The 19,762-nt window shown below is 32.5% G+C and overlaps 1 protein-coding gene across 3 annotated transcripts in view; it reads left to right on the top strand.

The window, feature by feature from the left end:
- Window positions 1-19,762, top strand: part of LOC140436163 (uncharacterized) — a 297,575-nt gene that overhangs the window by 234,641 nt on the left and 43,172 nt on the right. For all 3 annotated transcript variants that reach the window (XM_072524872.1, XM_072524870.1, XM_072524871.1), the window contains exons 5-6: window positions 8,482-8,710; window positions 14,457-14,674. In XM_072524872.1, coding sequence (XP_072380973.1) covers window positions 8,482-8,710; window positions 14,457-14,674 — 447 coding nt within the window. The remainder of the gene's footprint in view (window positions 1-8,481; window positions 8,711-14,456; window positions 14,675-19,762) is intronic.

The following is a 19,762-nucleotide window of genomic DNA, read 5'->3' as shown; positions in this document are numbered from 1 at the left end:
TCAGCATGTTTTTCCAAAAAAGCTACCATGATTTCCTTTTGCTCCACAGACAATTTAGTACCACGATTACACACAGCCTCGCCATCCATTTTCTTTCAAATCAAAATATAATTGAGAATGGCTACTATATGATTTAAAAACTTAAACAAGAAAAAAAAAAGACATTTACGTAACGTAAACAAAACAAACATTCAACAAGCGTTGTGCAACGTGCAGCCAATAAACAAAAAGGCCAACCCAAATTTTCAGCAGTCTCAAAATGATAAAGTAAATATCCCCAGTTTTAACTACATTCGAAATGAATGAGAATCTCTAGCGATTGCGACTGTCATGGCGTAGTCGCTTTTAAATTTCGACATCAAAATGAAGTAGAATCAGGGCCCAGAACCCATTAATACATAACCTTTGCCTCTGGCCGACGTTAAAATAAAAAAAATTTTGGATTTACTACCTTACATTAGTCAATACAACAGGACATTTTATCAAAATCTTCAAAAATCAACTGACATCGATGCTGACACCATTTCAGTTCCAGACACCAACGGCGAAGATAGGGTTTCATTTAATTTCTTTTGTATTTTGTATATTAAAAAATTAAAAATTTTCTTCTAAATCATATTATTTTACTGCTTTGTTGCAGTGTCAATGTCCTTATCCCGCAAAATCTGCACAAGGCCAATGGTATGAAAAAAATAATAAAATAGTATTCAGTGCAATGAAGCTTGGCATTATGTTAATACATATTAAAAAAAACACCACAATATTTTATATACTGATTAGATATTTGAATAAACAACATACTCCAAACCTGTTAACCCAATTTTCTCCAAACAGTAAAAATGGACATTGGCCCTTTTTCTATTAAGGTACAGATTTACCTACACGTTTTTAATATTCTTTTTTGATTTTTTATTGAAGTTAAATTAAAATTGTCTAGATTAAAAAAAACAATAGATTAATCAATTAATTTTCTTTACTTCAATATTCACAAACTTTTATACAGTTTTTACTATTTATACAGTGATCGTTACATATATTTCTACTACATATTTCGAAAAGTTTCTGTTTAATGGCCTCTTTTGTTGGGCACATGTGACACCTTTTCTTTGTTAAAACTGGAGGCTTTTCTCGTTTTGGCTGTGGATCAACTTCCTGTACAATATACTGATTTGTTTCCCGATGTAGTGTTCTTAAATTTATTCTCAAATTTGGGGGAACACTAGTTGTTTTGCTGAGGTTGTAAGAAACAATCTTTGCTTTTTATCTTTGTTTTCGTTCCATTCTGGATAAAAATTTGTCTAAGTAATAAATGAGGTTATTCCAGCCACGTATAAAATATTTATAAAAAAATGCAAAAAGAAAGCGGCTAGCTCTTCTTTTGCACATATACTATGGTGAACTATTTGGTCTAGCATATCGAAACCACAATTTGTACTATTATGAGAAAGTATCATATCTGGTATTTTGTTAACATCATCTTCACAGTCGACATTGTGATGCATGGTATACAGAACTAGGACATTTCTTTATTTTTTGGAAACAAGAAAAGCTTTTGGAGCGAATCCGAAAATTAAAAATTTCTCTAAACGGTTCTTGTTTAACAGAAATTCCTGAGGAACAAACCTCTAATTTTTTCACTGCGCCCACCAGATTTAGTGGATTTACCAGTAATTCATGTGCAAGAGCAAGATCAGTGAAATAGTTATCGCAAGTCATATTCCTGTTGGAATTATAATAAGGCTCAATGAGTTGCTTTACAACTTGAGATGCAAGGCCTTTTGCTACTATATTTCCGTTTTTTCCTGTATATGGTATTCCACCTAAAGGGTAATATGTTTCAGAGTCACACTACTACCATATTTATTTATCGCATCATACAACATTTATCTGGCTTTAAAGACATACATTACTCAAAAGGACAACTTCCTTAATACAAAACAAGTTGCTGATGTATCGTTATGTTTTTTCCTGGTAAATAGTATTACTGAAAGGTTTGGTTGATTTAGTTCCATACATCACGTATTGCTGCTAATTTATCGTTCAGGCCTCGCGTCTTTATCTTCAAATCAGACAAATCTTAACAAATTTTTGAATCCTTTTATCCTCATGGTAGGTTTAAATATAAGAGGTCAATAAAATTTACTTCAAAATATATCTACTTAATGCTTGTTGTCTCTCAGGTTCCCTGCAGTCCAATAAATTCATATAACTCTGTCGCATTGCAATATTTCCAGTTCTCTATCCCCACGATCTTTTCGGTATCTTTTTTGGATAAAAAGAAAAAAATGACAAAACAAGCATGGTGTCCTATATAATTAATACTATAGAGTATAGAGCGTTCCACTTTAAAAAAATAACATTAGGCTTATGGAGATCAGTGTTGCCAAAACTCTCAGGCATGCGGTTTAGTACATTGTCGATATATTTTTCGAATTTCCATTTTCAATTAACATTTAACTGTAAAGTCAGAACAACTGAAGAACCACAAAGCCTTCATATCATTATGTAGTCTCAGAGAACGACATAGAATCGCTAACATACGCACACCGTATTATTTTAAGTTGCAATTAGTAATTAGATATATGCATTCCAAGCGGTCCGTTTATTTGCTTTTAAATCTATAATAGCCGGCAAAGTGCATGATTTAACTAAGCAATATTTTCTACTGATTTCTATGATTCATGGTATATGATATTCTTACCGAAAAACAAATAAACTGTCGTTACTATAATTAAAATAAGATAAAATAAAATTATCTGTTGTAAATACTATTTATTTAATTAAAATCATTTTCCCTACTTTTCATCTCTTGTTTCGAATGGGCACTTTTGGTCAATTACGTTAAAAAACATTAATTTCATTCATGTCTGTGAAAACGAAAATACAAATTATACAACCCTGAATCGTGCTTGTGTTCATCGTGACATCGCTGCACTTCTATCGTCCATAAGAAATACATGGCCCTATCTCCGCAATGTTATTTTCTTAACGTGAAACGCTCTATAGTGATAATAAACCAATCAGAAAACAATCGAGAAAACAATAGTGTAGAAAAAGAGGCAAAGTTAAAAGTACTATTAGCAAATTGGGCCCACTAGGCCATTGAACCAATAATGAATTCGTGGACCTCACCTATAGTATTATAAAAAGAAGGATGGATTCATGGGTTTTGTATCTACTACCACCAGCTCAATGTCGTAAAAAAGAGACAGTTACCCCTTGTCCAGGATAAATCCATCGATAAATTGGATGTTCTCTCCGGGTCCAGTCGGTTTTGCTAACTTATCTAAGCACTGCGTGACCAGAAATAATAACAGACTATTTTAGATTATTACCAGCATAAGTACAACAGCAGTTGGTGAAATATTTAAAATATACGGTAAAATATATATGTCGTAAGGTACTGGCCAGACCACCGTCAACCAAAAAATATTAATTGCTAAAATCTACAACCAGTTAAGTCTAGATATTACTATGTACTAGATTTTAACAAAGAAGTCTTTAAGGTGGTAAATAGTTTCCATTTTACGAAAAAAAAAAAAATAAGGTGTTCGCTTATTAACTAGCTCTGTCCTATTTGAGAAAACTATAATGATTAAACTTGATGGATACTGAAGAGAGGGAAGTCTAAGTGAGCGCTCATAAGGCCGACCATAGATCGTACCATAATCGATCGCTAGGTGAAATAAATGCATTATTTGAAATGAGAGCTTTCACTGTCAATGCTATGCTCAAGGCGACGATACGATGCGCCGGTATCCGTTATGAACGTACCCAAAGACTGGTCGTCTAAGACGTTAATGATAAATAGTTTTATTGGAAAAAGTTCTGGTCATAGCTCGAGATGTTCTTTTTATCAGAGTTATGAACTTAATGGAAACTGTGTGTAAATTAAGAAGAAAAACTTTGGCATTACATTGTATTCATGTAGCGTCAATTTGTTACTCCTTGCTCAGCATAGTTGATAATTATATATATCTCTGGTACCCGTCGGTTCTATAAGCTCAACCTAAAATTGAATAGTGGCAAGTAGTAATGTATTTAGCTGTTTGAGAGAAAACCGCACCCTCGATATCACCAGGTCTTTAGCAATTTACGTTTATGTTTTCTGGTGTATGTAATGTTGTTATAATTAAGAGGAAAATGGAGACCTAAAAGGACTTGTGTTCTTGTAAAACATGTTTTTATTATTTAAATGACGATATTTTAGTTGAAAAATCAATCGATGAGCACTCCAAGAATCTGAAGGAATTATTTCCCCGATAAATTTACAGCTGCTCTAAAACTAAGCCCAAAAAGTGTCATGTAAGATGGGAGATTAGATTCGTTAGTATTTACTGTGTGTGTTATTTGTATTTAATCAAGTTAAATTTAATTTTCCTAAATTTCTGTACATAGTATAAAATTTTAGTTTGCCAGATAATTCAGTGCTTCTTTTTTTATCAACTATTTGTCGGTTCATTTTTGTTACTTTTTATTGTCTATTTTTCCATCAGTCAATTATAAAGTATATATAAATGTATAACTTTAAAATAAACCTTTAGTTTCAAGTTTAATTTGATGCATAAAATCTCAACATAAATTATTAACAGTTTTTTTCCTTATTGACTTTTTCTTATTTAATATTTTTATATAATTTCAAGACACTAAAATAAATAACAAACATAATATCTTTACTGCCATCTGTAACTTGTAGAAACTCTTCTCTCAAGGGAACTCCTCAACCTCTCTCATACATTTCAAAAAATATCTTTAAACTATTTTCATTTACTCGCTATATAAACGTATACTATTCCGTTAATTTTCAATTTCGTAACTAGCTGTTCTCAAAGTTACCTAAGCTATGATGAAAATATTCGGAGGAAGAACGTTTTATTGGTTATCCACTTCTAAGTCCAATAAAGCTTAAGAAACTGTGTATATATAAATGTATATATATATATATATATATATATATATATTATATATATATATATTATATATATACATATATAGTATTCATATATAAGGTAAGGACGCCAATTAAGGCCACGTTAAGGTTTAAATGTCTGTAATATTTTATTCAGCAAAAATATGGGGGGAAAAGTCTTGTATATGTATTACCTAACATTTTAGCTAACAAATTTTACGATAAAAACCATAAAATACTTAATAAATAAATAAAGAAATATAAAATTTTAAGATTCAATAAATCTTGAATATTTGGCCTTATTTGGAACTGGTGACTTAATAAGGCCAGTTTCATTTTTGAAGGAAATTTACGTGGCTAATAAATTTTAAACCTAAGAATTAAAGAATAAATACAAAGTTTAATGAAAGAAACGTTTATTCATATTAAAAACAAAAATTTGTCAATACATTAAGTACCTATATCGCAGATTTACACACATCGAGGACATACAAATATATCCTTGTCGTCTTTTGTTAATCCTATACATTCCTCGTGGATATACTTATTAAAACAAACACACTTGTGCATATCAGCCACTCTATCTTCATCACACAAGATACAGTACCATGAATCTTTTTTTAAATTCGGTTTTGGTGCTTTGGAGCTATGAGATTGTGCCCTAAATCAATCTCTGGTAACTTCTTGTGCTTTTGCATTAATGGCCTACCGACGTTTTTTTGTTGATACTTTTAACTCCGGTGTAATCAGCAAACCACTGGAACTAAAACTTGCAATTAGTTCTTCACATGGCTTTGTCTCACTTATTTTTGCAACTTTATTTTTGTCATATTTATTTGACGTGTAAACTGCATCACTATAATCCTCGCTGGAATCTGTACCACTTGCGTAAGACCCAGATGAGTCACTGTCTTCATCTGAGATTAAGTTTGAAAAACTTTGGTGAGTTCTTTTTTTTTGGTAATTTTCCTTTCCTCACTGCTCGAAAATGCTTTGCTTTTATTATTTTTGTTTACACCGCTGCAGGATAGCTGTTCTTTGAAATTTGTATTCTTTTTGCCAATTGTTTCAATTTCTGGTTGAGTTGTAGGATTTTCTTGAAAATCTTTGGGGATTGTTTCAATCTCTCGTTGTGTCAGACAACTAGGTGCAAAGGCAGCATTTGGATTGAATGGCCATATTCCAGTTGCTTCAAATCCAGAACAAATATTTTTTTGGGTCATTGCGTTTTTCCAAACCGGCGTAAATATTTGTCCAAATCTTGCTCGGTTAATGGTACGTTCGTTATTATGATCCACCCAAAAAATTTAACACCTCCTCATCCCAGTAATATTCAAAACTCCTGAAGACTGCTTTATCCAGTGGTTGAAGCTCATGGGTGGTGTTGAACGGTAGACAAAACAGTTATTTTTTTTTATTTCAGCTTCTACAATTATAATGTCTAAATGAGATAAAGCTCCATCAAAAATTAAAAGGGCGGGTCCGGAATTTTTGAATTGACAGAAGTGATCTAACCACTCTATATGTGCATTTGCTGTCATGCTTCCTTTCTTGGTCAATATATTTTTTGTTTCTGCTGGAAGATTACAATACCATTCTGGTTTAACTCGTTGATCTTTCATAATGATAAGTGGCGGAATGCTGTTGCCTATGCCGTTGCCACATGCCACGATTGTTATATTTTCGCCGTGATCTGGTGCAACCCTTTTAGCAACTCTACTAGCCAATACAGTTTGTTGGTGATGCAGTGTAAGCTGGCATCCTTTTTACATGTTGTAAATTTGAGCAGGTTTCCTTGCTAAGCCTTTCTCATATAAAATCTGTCGAAGTTTCTCGAAATAGTCACTTATAACTGTACGATTTAATTTTTGGGCTCTGGCCAAATTGAGTTTTTGAGCCCGATGCTTTGCAATGTCAGGATTCCTAGAAAAAAACAATTTCATCCATTTTTTTCCAGCTATCTCCTTTTTAACCGAGAATGGATGCCTTATTCCTGTCTCTTTGACAAAAGCATACACATTTTTTCTTAATATTTTGGGGGTTAATGGCATACCCACGTCACACAATCTTCTTATACGCCTAACCAATTCATCTTCCTGAGGTTTTGTAAGTACTGGAGGCCGCCCAAGTCGTTTTTGTGAAGTACCACTAGCTAGATGGTTACGTAACGAACGCCGAGGAATATTAAATGTAAGTGCTGCCTTATGAACAGCCATGCCATTTCGTATGGCATTCATTGCAGCTTTAGTGTCCTCTTCGGTCCAATGCGCCCTTTTCCTGGTGTACATATCTGCAAAGAAAAAATAGTTTAAACGATTATGTAAACAAATTGTTAATAGCTCTTAATAAGGAGAGTCGACTCTTAATAAGGCAAATAAATTGGCCTTATTAGGGCACTGTCTACTTTTCTATTTAACATAAAAAAATAATAATAGAAAGCAATATATCGAAAAATAAGTACCAGTTTCTAAAAGAGTATTAATTTTTTACTGCTTTACAACGAAATAATATTCGGTATATATTATTTAAGTAAATTTAAAGTGATTTTATAACTTACCTAAAATTTATAACCGAGCTTCGGCACCGTAGTAAACACGTGTCTAGTATACTTTGATACTACCAAATGAATGGCGTAGACGATTTTGACTGGGAAAGCGATTTACAGTGACATCTAGTATATAATATCTATATTTAAGGAAATATTTACAATTGGCCTTATTAAGACACTGGCCTTATTTGGCGTCACTACCTATATATATATATATATATATATATATATATATATATATATATATATATATATATATATATATATATATATATATATATATATATATGTTTGTTTTGAGGTTTCCGCGGGAGCTATATGTGCTGTCACTATTTTTCCGGGTTTGTTTGGTTTAATCATCATTTAATACGTAGGTATTTAAGAGATATTGTCACTTAAAAAACACGAAAAAAACAAAGCTGGTTCCAACTTTGAAGTCACCGAAGCCTTTCAATTTCCGGGAAAAATGGAAAAACAGATATTCTGTGCGTCACACGAAGGCACGGTGGATATGCAAAAAGTGTGAAAAAAATGTGTATTGCAAAGAATGTTTTGAAAAATACCATACGAATACCTAACGTCCCCATTTAAGAACGCCCTTGTATTTTAAAATGTTTTTGAAAAAAAATATATATTTTTTTAAATATATTTGTTCCAAGCTAGGTTAGAGTTAATGTGGTAAAACACTGTATCTGTTGATGATATTAGATGATATTAACATTTAATTCTGATTATCTTCAACTTTTTGAAATAAAAAGTGCCGTAATGCCCTTATCGTAATAAACATTTTTAAATGACAATATAATCAAAACAAAAAGACAATTTGGGTTGGATTCTATATTTCATTGGGAGTATAATAATCGTATATTCTCAATCGTGTAATAAGAAGTAATTTTAAAATAATAATAAATCCTTTAAATAAGAGCTCTAGTCAGTAACTAAATTATCAGATATAGATTCCATTCCGAATTTATTATCTCTCTATCCTATGCTGCTTCTTTGCTCCAGTGTTTGTTTGTTCCAGATGCGAGGACATCATCAACCCGCTATCCAGTTATAGAAATAGCGAGGATGGACATAAATCTTTCCACCCTTCTATGGAAAAATGGCAGAGGTTGCCCGACCGGCCGACTGCTTGGCGTTTATACCCCGATTCCTACATTTGGCTGCCGGCCAAGGAGATTTTCCAACAGAATAAAAACCAGGCTTTTCCGAAAGAGTTTTCTGTGTTCCTTACCGTCAGGATAATTAACGTAAGCCTCTGATATTCTGTTTTTGGGTTTTAATCGCACTTTTAAAGGCAAGGCGACAATAAAGTGGCATAAAAATTTAATTAAATTATTTTACTTTCATTTTATTACTTATTAGCTATTAGTTAATGGGATAAATTTTTAACGATTGTGTTTAAGATACTGGTTTATTTTCTAAATGTTTAAAGGATGTAAAAATAAAAAAATATTCATTTTTAAGTATAGTTGTGCAAACCAGATTAAAAATTTCTTCATAAATGAGCTGCACACTTAACCCTGTAAGATCACACCGACTTTTTTAACATATACCGCACATATGGGTATCAGATACCCAATGATTTTTTGTTAAGAAATAAAAAAAAGTAAATATTTTATGATTTTCAGAGACTGTCTAATCACTATTGAATACACAAGAATATTTAAATCAATCATTTTATTTTCTCTCTCTCTTACTTGTAGTAATACAAAAGAAAAAATATTATAAATATTAAAAAATAATTAACAAACATTTTCTAAAAAGCCGGAAACATAATTCAAAATATTTGACCTTAATTTAACAAAAAAATGGTCTTTCTAACTAAAAGCCAACAACTTTTGATTATAGAACTCATATTCATTCTTAGCCAGGTATTTTACTCATTTTGGTGACTACATTCACAACACAGTTTAGCTCTATGCTCCATGCAGTATGCTTTTTGGCAAGCCTAGCATGTATGCTTTGTTTTTCTATTTTTTCCTTTGCAGAACACTTAGTTTGCTTTACTAAGCTTGTGGGATGTTGTGTTGGAAGGTCTTCAACTTGAAGAATGCCACACATTGTTTGCCTGAGTGATTTCTGTAAAGAATGTATTTAGAGTCTCTCTCGCATTAGTGGTTCAATTAAATCCATTCCCAAAGACTTCAGAAAAGATCTATTATTAGATACATTTTCTTTCCAATGGGGATTTGCGACAAAAAATAGCATTGCATTTATACCACTTGAATCAAGCAAAAATTCTTAGTGGTCATCGTCTGGATCCAAGTAACCTTACAACATTTCTAACTGGTGATGATCTATTTCACTATCACTTTTCATTAGTATCGGTATTGGAGTTTGGTTCTTCGACATAATCCTCCTTAGATTCGGAATCGTTACCAAAGATATTTTGATCATCATCTTCGTTGTTTTCATTAGCAAATAAATTTTCAGCTTTCTTTTCCAGTTCAGCTTGTGTCAACGGACGACGTTTTTCCCAGTTTTCTTTCCAACTACATGAATCCATTTCCCAAAAAAAATCATTATAAAAAAAATAAATAAATTATCGCAAACCTCACACATGGGTGCTACATACCCTAGAGTTTATTCACACCCAAGTGTGAGCTTCCAGGGTTAAATAATACAGTACAATATCAGTTTAAATCAAATACTCTTTATGTTTGTAAACCTTTTTCGACGTTTGGACTGCTACTAACATGTTCAATGTTCAAATTTGTTAAAAGCTTAACATCATGCCCAAAGTTATACAGAATAACTAAATGATATTGTTCTGAAGTTATTTTTTTGTGGCATCTTAAAGTAATTACTATTTTAATGGAAAAAGCCACAATAATTGAAGTTGAAAATATTGGCGTTTCAATTTCCACTTCGGAAATCGTTCTCAAAATACAAACGTTAATAAATTAAACAAATTTTGTTTTTTTTGCTTTAAATTATTTAATTAAACAAATTTTAAACCAAATTTGTTTAATTTATTAACGTTTTTTGTATTTTGAAAACGATTTCCGAAGTGGAAATTGAAACGTCAATAAACTTGATGATGTTTTTCTGTGTTTTTCTCTGTAAGGGCATTCTTGTAGGGACAGACAAAATTGCAATAAAACAATTAGGTATCTTAAAATGGGGTGAAACTATAAAATTCACTACATATTTTGTACTAACATGATTCAACAGGATCTATATTAAATATTTATGCAACTTCATACACTAAATTAAGCAAAAATGATTACCCCTTTTTAAGTGAATGACAATAGCATAATACGTAATGCCGGCCGATCATGTTCACCCCACGTTATAAATATTTTTTAAAAAATGTAAGCATTCTGAAAAATATATCATTCTTTGCGATTTTGTGCTCTTTGTTTTTAGTGCCCTCAATTTTTGGTGATACGCCTGATTACGCCAGCCCAACGTGTAGGTGGTCTTCCTCTACTACGTTTGTTTGCTCTTTGTCTCCACTGTTTAATTTTGCTCGTTCATCGTAAGTCATGTATTCTCGGTATATGGCCTGCCCATTTCAGTTCCGCTATGCACTCCACAACATCAGCAATACTCGTTTTTCTTCACAGATCTTCGTTTCTTATTTAGTCCTAACTTAGTCCGTTCCATTCGTCTCTGCACTCCCAATTTCGAAGCCATAGTGTTGGTTAGAGTCATAGTTTCCGCCCCATAGGTCATGACCGGTAATACGCATTCGTCAAATGCTTTTCTTCTGAGGCTAATTGGTATGTTGGCTCTAAGTGTGTCTCGAAGTTTTCCAAATGCTGCCTACGCTAAAGTAATTCGTCGTTGGATTTTGCATGTTTGATTATTCCTGTTGATTCTTATTTAATGACCCAAATACGTATATTTTTCCACCAATTCTACCACTTCGTCTTAAATAATTAAATTGTTATTGGGGACCATATTTTTCATAAACTTAGTTTTGGTCAAGTTCATACTGAGGTGCACCTTCGAACATGCAAAAACCAATTCATTTAACATATCTGTGGTTTCTCCTAAATTAGCTGTGATAAGCTTTTCGCCGTCTATTGTTACTTCTCTGTGGTCCCAAGTGACCATCTTAAAGGCATACTCTAATGTCTCTAATGTTCCTTGCCTTATCCCACATTTATTTTCATTGGTAGGGTTTTATCGTGTATCTTAACAGTCATAGTGGCATTTTTGTAAATATTGTAAATAAGTTCACTACATCTATGGTCAATCCTGCTGTCATTCATTGTTTCTGTAAGGCTGTCTATTTCGATCGTGTCGAACGCTTTATGAAAATCTATGAAAGTGAGGACAAGAGGTTTGTTGTATTCTATAGATTTTTCAATGAGTGTCTTTATTGTATGGAGGTGATTGTTGGTACCATAATTTGATAGGAATCCTGCCTGCTCTCTAGGTTGGTAGCAATCTAATTTTTTCTTCAATCTTGATATCACTTACCTAGTAACGAGCTTGTATATGTGGTTCAACAGGCTAACAGGTCTATAATTTTCTAGGTTCGTTCTATCTTTTTTTTATGTAAAAGGATGGTTATAGCATTGTTCCATTCTTTGGGCACTTCTATTTGCTGCAAACATAGAATTAACAGTTTTCTTAATTGATTTAATAGCATATCTTCTCCATTTACGATAGCTTCTATTACAATTCCATCATCGCCTGGAAATTTGTTATTTTTCATTTTTCTTAACGCTTGTCGAATCTCATTCACCTTTATTTCTGGCATTAGTTCGGAACCTTGATTCATGATCTTCTTTGAAATTGCTGTTTGTATTATTGTCTCTACGTATTATTATTTTATTTTGCTTGTGTATTAATTCATAAATTTCGCATTTTGCAATGCGAATCCGAAAAATGTATACTGGGGCGAAATTGATCATTGTAATCTAAACCCCAAGTTTCTTTTCCAGTATCCATCTTGCGATGGCGTTTCGTATATGATTTCTTTTTAAAAGGAATAATTTTTAGGATAGTACAGTAACATGTTATCATCATGGGTAGTATTCAATACTTGCTGTACATTAAAACTGGATCAATCTGAATCTGAGACTTCTTTAACCTTCTTTTGATCTTCTAAAAATAATTCTTTGCTTTCTTCATTTTCTTTTAAATGTTAGTCGATTGCATCTTTCGACGTAGTGCTTTTTTAAAATTCTTTATCTTTTCGTACCTCACACAAGAAACACTTACCTATATTATTTAGGTAAGTAGAACTTAAGGTTAAAGTCTTTGTTAAAAACGTTCCTAAAAACTTTGAATAAAACACAATCTTTCTTGCTTCTTCCATTTAACTCCTCATGTTTAATTAAAATCCTATATAGGTATCCAGTATAAGAAACTGACACTTCGCTTTTCCTGTGGTAAGTATTTTCTTCTACTTCGATTTCGATAATAGTGGGATGATACAGCTGGAAAATGCTTAATAAAATCGTGTATTTTATTGATAATGGTCTGAACTTGTTTTGTTAACAGGTTCGTGCTTGCCTCTTTTATCACTTTTGCACGTATTTTGTACAGCATGTTTTATTGCAAATCACATAACCGTTTGCGAAATATTTATGATCTGTAATAAAAACTGCTGGTACATTTCAAGTATTTTATCATCCCAACTGATAAACTACTTATATGAACTTTGTCGTCTACTATACTCTGCCTTTGTCTACTATAATTACCAACTCTTAATTAAAAGCATTTATAGATGCCATGTCATCAAGTTAAACCTGAAAATGAGATTGGTTAGATGCTACATCTTTTCGATACTGCTGTACAAAGTAGAGACTTGGACTTTAAACAAGAACAATACCGATAAACAAGAGGCCTTCGAAATGTCATCATCATCATCAATGGCGCTACAACTCTTCGTGAGTCTTTGCCGCGTTTACTATTGCCTGCCATGTTTCTCGGTCCTGTGCCAGTAATTCCCATTGTCGCACTTCCATTTTCTCTAGATCTTTTTTGACTGCATCTTTCCACCTTTTTTTAGGCCGCCCTACAGACCTTCTTCCCTCTGGCCTTTCCTAGAACACATTGTTTATAAGGCTATACCGGGAGCTGTTGATCACCATCAAGAGAAGAAAGTTGGAATATCTTGGTCATGTGATGAGAGGGAAAATGTACCGTTTGCTCCAGTTTATTATCCAAGGAAAGTTATTTTACCAGCCTAATGTTATAAGAGTCCAATAAGTGGGTACTGCATATTAGTTAACAAATAAGGTAAACATTAAAGCCCTTTTTTATTGACAGTATTTTCTTCATCCTTTTATATTTCCACAAACTATCATATGGCCTATATTTACGTTTAATATTCACTTTTGGTTTAAATGAGACCTAAAATTGCTATCTTCATTTTTTTATTTTTCGCTAAACAAAAGGCATACATCGTCTTTTACGTTTTCATGTTTTGAGTATTCTCCTTCTTAGGGTGCCTGTCCGTTCCGAACGTTGGCGATCATTATGGCTATGATGACTTTGTTGATTGCTATATGGAAAAGCTGTGTTGAGGTCTTTCTGTACCATGCTCTCAGGTTGGCAAGCCAGGATATTCTTCTTCGTCCTGGGACCCTTTTGAGTATATAAGTGGTAATGGTAAATATAAAAGTGGTATTAAAATTTCCTAAGCATTCACTAAAGAATTCTCTACATTTATATCCCAGTGTTAATTATTATAGGTAGTCTTTTCTTTAAACGTGCTTGTAATGCATATAGGTACAATGTAAAATCTTATATCCCTGATCACTTAGTGCAACGAAAACATGAATTTTTCAATATATATTTATTATTTATTCACTATATATTTCAATAGTCTTTATAGATCATTATATAATCTATAGTCTTTATACACGATTATTTATAATTTATGCAGGCTTTCATGTGATTTTTTCGAAATATTTAATTTGATTTAAAAGCAAAATAAAATCGCCGAAACAATTTTTTACCCAATTCTGTTAACAGATCTCAACCGCTTGTATTTGCTAGTATTCTAATCAAAATTCTTTTTTTGTGTAGTGCTCCCTCGGCACGATTTTCAGCCTGCGTAGCCGCAGCCGACAGGACACTTATTTATCCTTGGAGCTGACGTCACTGGCGGCGGCGTCGCTGGAGTCTGTACAATCGGGAGAATCTGGAGAGTTGAAACTCATCCACGCTTCGTCGCTGAACGGTACCGACGTCGTCAGGATTCCTGCGCCTCTCGACGACGGTCATTGGCACCAGCTCGCTTTAAGGTTAGTCATACAACAATAGAAAAAAAATACCACTCTGTTAGAACTAGATATTTTTTAACTACACTGTTAAAACCATGACAAAATATTTATCAAAATATATTCAAAATGATTATTCACGATATTCTAAGATATTACCTACATAAAAAAATTTAAAAGTACAATTCTAAACTATTTTGTTTAAACAACAGACTAAAAGTTGTTCAGAAAAGCTGCTTAATAGATATAAAATAAATATATTTACATTTATCATCCCTCAATAATCTCACAATAGTTGGGTGAGTTTTTTTTCCGTAAGGTATTTAAAATTGCTATAAAATAAACTTTAAATTATATAAAATAATTATTTCTAAAAATTTTATTTTAAAAAATTCCTTTGTAACAGAAATATATTAAAACACCCTATCAGGCTACATCATAGAACGTTTTCGGAATAACTGTTCCATCATCAGTGCTATCTAGATTTACATGTTTGGAGCCACTAAATATGTAGGTAAAAACCCTTTAAATGTAGTTCGATTAACTTTAAATTACATCTTTAATATTTAAAAATTATTATGTTTAATTTAATTACTATTTAAATGGGAATAAGCCACAATTAAAGGTTAAAATACGTTTATTGACGTTTCAATTTCCACTTCGGAAATCGTTCCAAAAATACAAACATTAGTAAATTAAACAAATTTGTTTTTTTTTTTTTGAATATAATATTTAATATAAATTATTATTATATAAAAAAAAATTGTTTAATTTACTAATGTTTGTATTTTGAGAACGATTTCCGAAGTGGAAATTGAAACGTCAATAAACGTATTTTAACCTTTAATTGTGGCTTATTCCCATTTAATTAGTAATTAATTTAAAATGCCACAAAAAAATAGCTTCAGAACAATATTATGATGTTTCAGTAATAAAAGAAATTGATCACATGGCAACGTAAGACTCCACTGGAGATTGCTAGTCCTGAGACGAAGTGTCTGTGAGGACTTGGTGATAGCAACTGATTTAGTTGCTAGTTACTAGTTGCTATTAACAAATTCTCACAGACACTTCGTCTAAGGACTTCTAGTCCTCAGGACTCCAATGAAGTCATATCCCTTTAAATATCAAAAATGTAATTCAAAGTTAAGCTAACTACATTTAAACGGTTTTTGCCCACATATTTAAAAGCTTCAAACATGTAAATCCAGATAGACAAAGTAGACCCAGCACTGATGATGGAATAGTTATTGTGAAAACGATTTAAATAATGACGAACATTTACTTTTAACATTTTTATTTTAAATATTAAAATTGGCTACAAACTAGTTTTTCAGGACAGGTACATCTTCATTTCTAAGTAGCATATCATAATTATTGCTTGTTAAATTTTCTTCTATAAAAAAGATCCAATTAACTAGGTATCCACTATACTCGATCATACACTTAGTTTCTGTGGTCTTTGAGTATGGTTATGATGTATCCAGTGTGTATTTTCTTCTTTCTCTTTAGGTACCGTCCCCTCTAAGGAGGTTGGTAATCATCACAGCTATTTTCACTTTTGAGATTGCAGCTCTGAACAAGTTGATGGAACTGCAATTATACCACTTTCTCAGATTGTTCAGCTAGGAGATGCGTCTTCTTCCAATACTTCGTTTTCCCTGTATTTTTCCCTGCATTATGGTTTGTAGCAACACATATTTATCCCCTCTCATAACGTGGCCGAGATATTGTAACTTTCTTATCTTAATCGTATTCATGATTTCCATTTCCTTTGTCATCTTTCTGAGAACCTCAAAATTTGTTATTTTGTCTACGCACCTTATTTTTAATATTCTTCGGTAGGTCCACATCTCGAATGCTTCAAGTCGATCGCTTACAGCAGCCCATACAGCAGCACCGAAAACACATATGAACGTAATATTCTTATTTTGAGTTACAAACTAAGGTCTTTACTGCATAATACTTTTCTCATCTTATAAAATGTTGCTCTAGCTTGTCCAATTCTCATTTTTAGTTCTTCTGTATACTCGTTATTTTCATTAATAATTGTACCAAGATATCTGTATTTTTTTACTGTTTCTATTGGAACACCTCTTATGTTTAAAATATCTTGTTGTTGTCTTTTGGAAATTGTCATAAATTTTGTTTTATTAGCATTAAGCGTTAATCCGCTTTCCTCACTAGCATTTACTACATTATCTAAAAGTGTCTGTAGATCTTGTATATTCTCTGCAATTAATATAGTATCATCGGCATATCTGATGTTGTTGATGGGTCTGCCGTTGACTTTTATTCCAATTGTTACATTTTCGAGTGATTTTTTAATTGTTTCTTCCGAATATAGATTGAACAATAAGGGATAGAGTATGCAAACTTGCCTTACGCCTCTTTTTATCTCTACTTTCTCCGAAAGTTCTTTGCCTACTCTGACTTTAGCTGTTTGGTTAAAGTAGAGATGAGTTATTATTCTTAAGTCTTTTTTGTCAATGTGTTTATCTTTAAGTAACTGTATAAGACGGTTGTGTCGGACCTTATCGAGTGTATATTTACCTCACCCCAATTAATACCTTTTGTCAAACAATTTTGTCATGATATCACTGGTCATCCAGGCCTTCTTGTTGTAGTACCAGTCGGCTTGGAGTTTATCAAGATAAAAATTTTTAAAAACATCGAGGATTTTTACTTTTACCAATCACCAAAGATTTTTGTTTTTCCCCATATAGCAGATTTACCCCAGTGCACTTTTCGTTACAAAATGTGAAAGTTTTACTTAGTAAAGCTCGATGGTACATACCAGTATCGTCAGAGTTATAAATATCTTCAGGTTTTATTATCGGTCCAGATAATGGAATGTTCTTATTTTTCACTTTGCAAAACCAATCGGATACTATAGAATCGATGGCAACACCTTTAGTTTTAATTCTCTTTTTTTCTTAAACATTTCCAGTTTCATTATATCACTTTTTTAAATCGGTCTTTTTCTTTAAAATGGTACTAACATGAGGTTTTCTTATTTGAAACATTTCGGCCAAAACTCGAATACTGTAATTATTTTTTATATGCTTTTATCACCGATATTTTTTCTTCCAAACTTAAAAAACTTTTTTGTAGTCGAAGAAATTGTTACCTTTCGATCAGAATATCGCAACTAAATTGAAAATATGTACAAAGGATGAATAAATTTTAAAATGGGTTTTTCTTTACCCGACTGTCCGTCTTTGGCAGGTGAAATTACAATAATTTCTTAGAAAAACTGAACGCAAATTTTGTCAGGATTGTAAAGAGGGTCCGTTGTTCGGAATTGTCTTCCTATTGTCCTACAGATGAAATGTTCGGTGACCTAAAACCTGTCCGTTTAGCAGTGGTTTCCGTTGTGGAGAAGTTTCCGTTAACAGAACTTTTACTGTATTGATACTCACACACAGTGTAAATATTACTTCGTCGGCAAAACATGTCTGTTTAACAAAGTTCTGATCAGGTTCAATTTTGTTAATCATTACCTCACTAAAATTTAATCTACGCTCATCTTCATTTATTTCTCGCAACAACTGCCGGGGATCCGCCGGGAACAAGGCGGAGAGGAAGACCTGGTGCAAGATGGGAAACTTACATAGGAAATGTTATGATAGATAGATACCTCAAAGAAGATGACTGGGAGAATGGAGTCCTGTGAGGGACAAAAACGACGAACTCATAATGAGAAAAAGCCAAAGAACTAGAAGACATCTGACCTTAATTTGTTCTTAAATGAACACCAAGCAATATTTTTCAGTATACGACAGGGCTGGACTTGTTCACGCTCTAACTTTACCTCGAAACACAGGATTCTGTGATCCGACATTGAAGTCTCATCAGAGCCGTACCAGTTCTGTATTATATTTGTAGTAAAGCAACTAGTTAGGGGATATCCTATCTAGTCGCAGTGAGAAATGTGAGTTTATTACATTTGTTAATAATATCTATTTTATAAGAAGACAAATATTCTAATACATACTCATATTATTTGTTTATATCGGTGCTGTCCCATACAGTGCTGTGGCAATTTGCATCACATCCAGTAATGTTTTTTATTGCACCGGCTGATAAAATTTTTCACTTCCTCTGGCAGAAGTTTATCTTCTTCAAAAAAAAAATTGTTAAAATTCTTTATAAAAGGTATATAAATTAAAAAACCCAATCGGACTATGTCATGAAGACAAAACGTTTTCGGAAACCATGTTCCATCATCAGTGTCTAGGAGTACATGTTTTGAGCTACTAAATATCTGGGTAAAACCCGTTAAAAGTTATAGGTTACAATTTGGTTTACATTATTTAGTCTTATACATTAGGATGTTAGGATAAGACTAAATAATGTAAACCAAATTGTAACCTATAACTTTTAACGGGTTTTTACCCAGATATTTAGTGGCTCAAACACCTGGACACCAGTACACCTAGACACTGATGATGGAACATTGTTTCCGAAAACGTTTTGTCTTTATGACATAGACCGATTGGGTTTTTTAATTTATATACCTTTTATTTTTTTTTATTTTAACAAATTTTTTGTGATACATGGTATACAGCCAACTACAGGAACTTAGTTTCCTTGTGGAGTTTATTTTCTTCACCGGTAAGGTAAACAAAGGCTATTATAATATGCATTTTACTTATTTCGGTGGGAACTTTCTATTCCGCTGTTGCAAGATCTTCTTTGATGAACATTGCCACATAAGTAAATTTGATTAAGTTTAAACTAAAGAGAGATGCTCTTAGTGTGTCATGGGTTTGTAAATACATGAGTTCCTTAATAAGTCCTTTGTAAGCCCACGGCTCTTAAATAAGTCCAATATCGTTCAAGTTTTTGCTGAAGTTCCTACTATCAACCTGGATCAACTTTTGAATGGTATGTAATCAGTTGCAGAAACTTAATGGGTTGTATGAGATCAATTTTATGGATTATTGGGATCTTTCTATGATCCCAAGTAATATTTGTAAGTCTCTTTATTATTTGGTCCTTTTTAGTGACCTTTCTATTAGCTCTAATTGTAGATTCAGAACTTGACCTAGGCTGATCAGAGTGGACTTTTTGTGGTAACGTTCTTACCTGATCAACTTTGTTATTAAC

The sequence above is a fragment of the Diabrotica undecimpunctata genome, chromosome 3, assembly GCF_040954645.1.
Source record: "Diabrotica undecimpunctata isolate CICGRU chromosome 3, icDiaUnde3, whole genome shotgun sequence".
In the NCBI taxonomy this organism is placed as follows: domain Eukaryota; kingdom Metazoa; phylum Arthropoda; class Insecta; order Coleoptera; family Chrysomelidae; genus Diabrotica; species Diabrotica undecimpunctata.
This window is presented reverse-complemented; position numbering and strand designations above follow the sequence as displayed.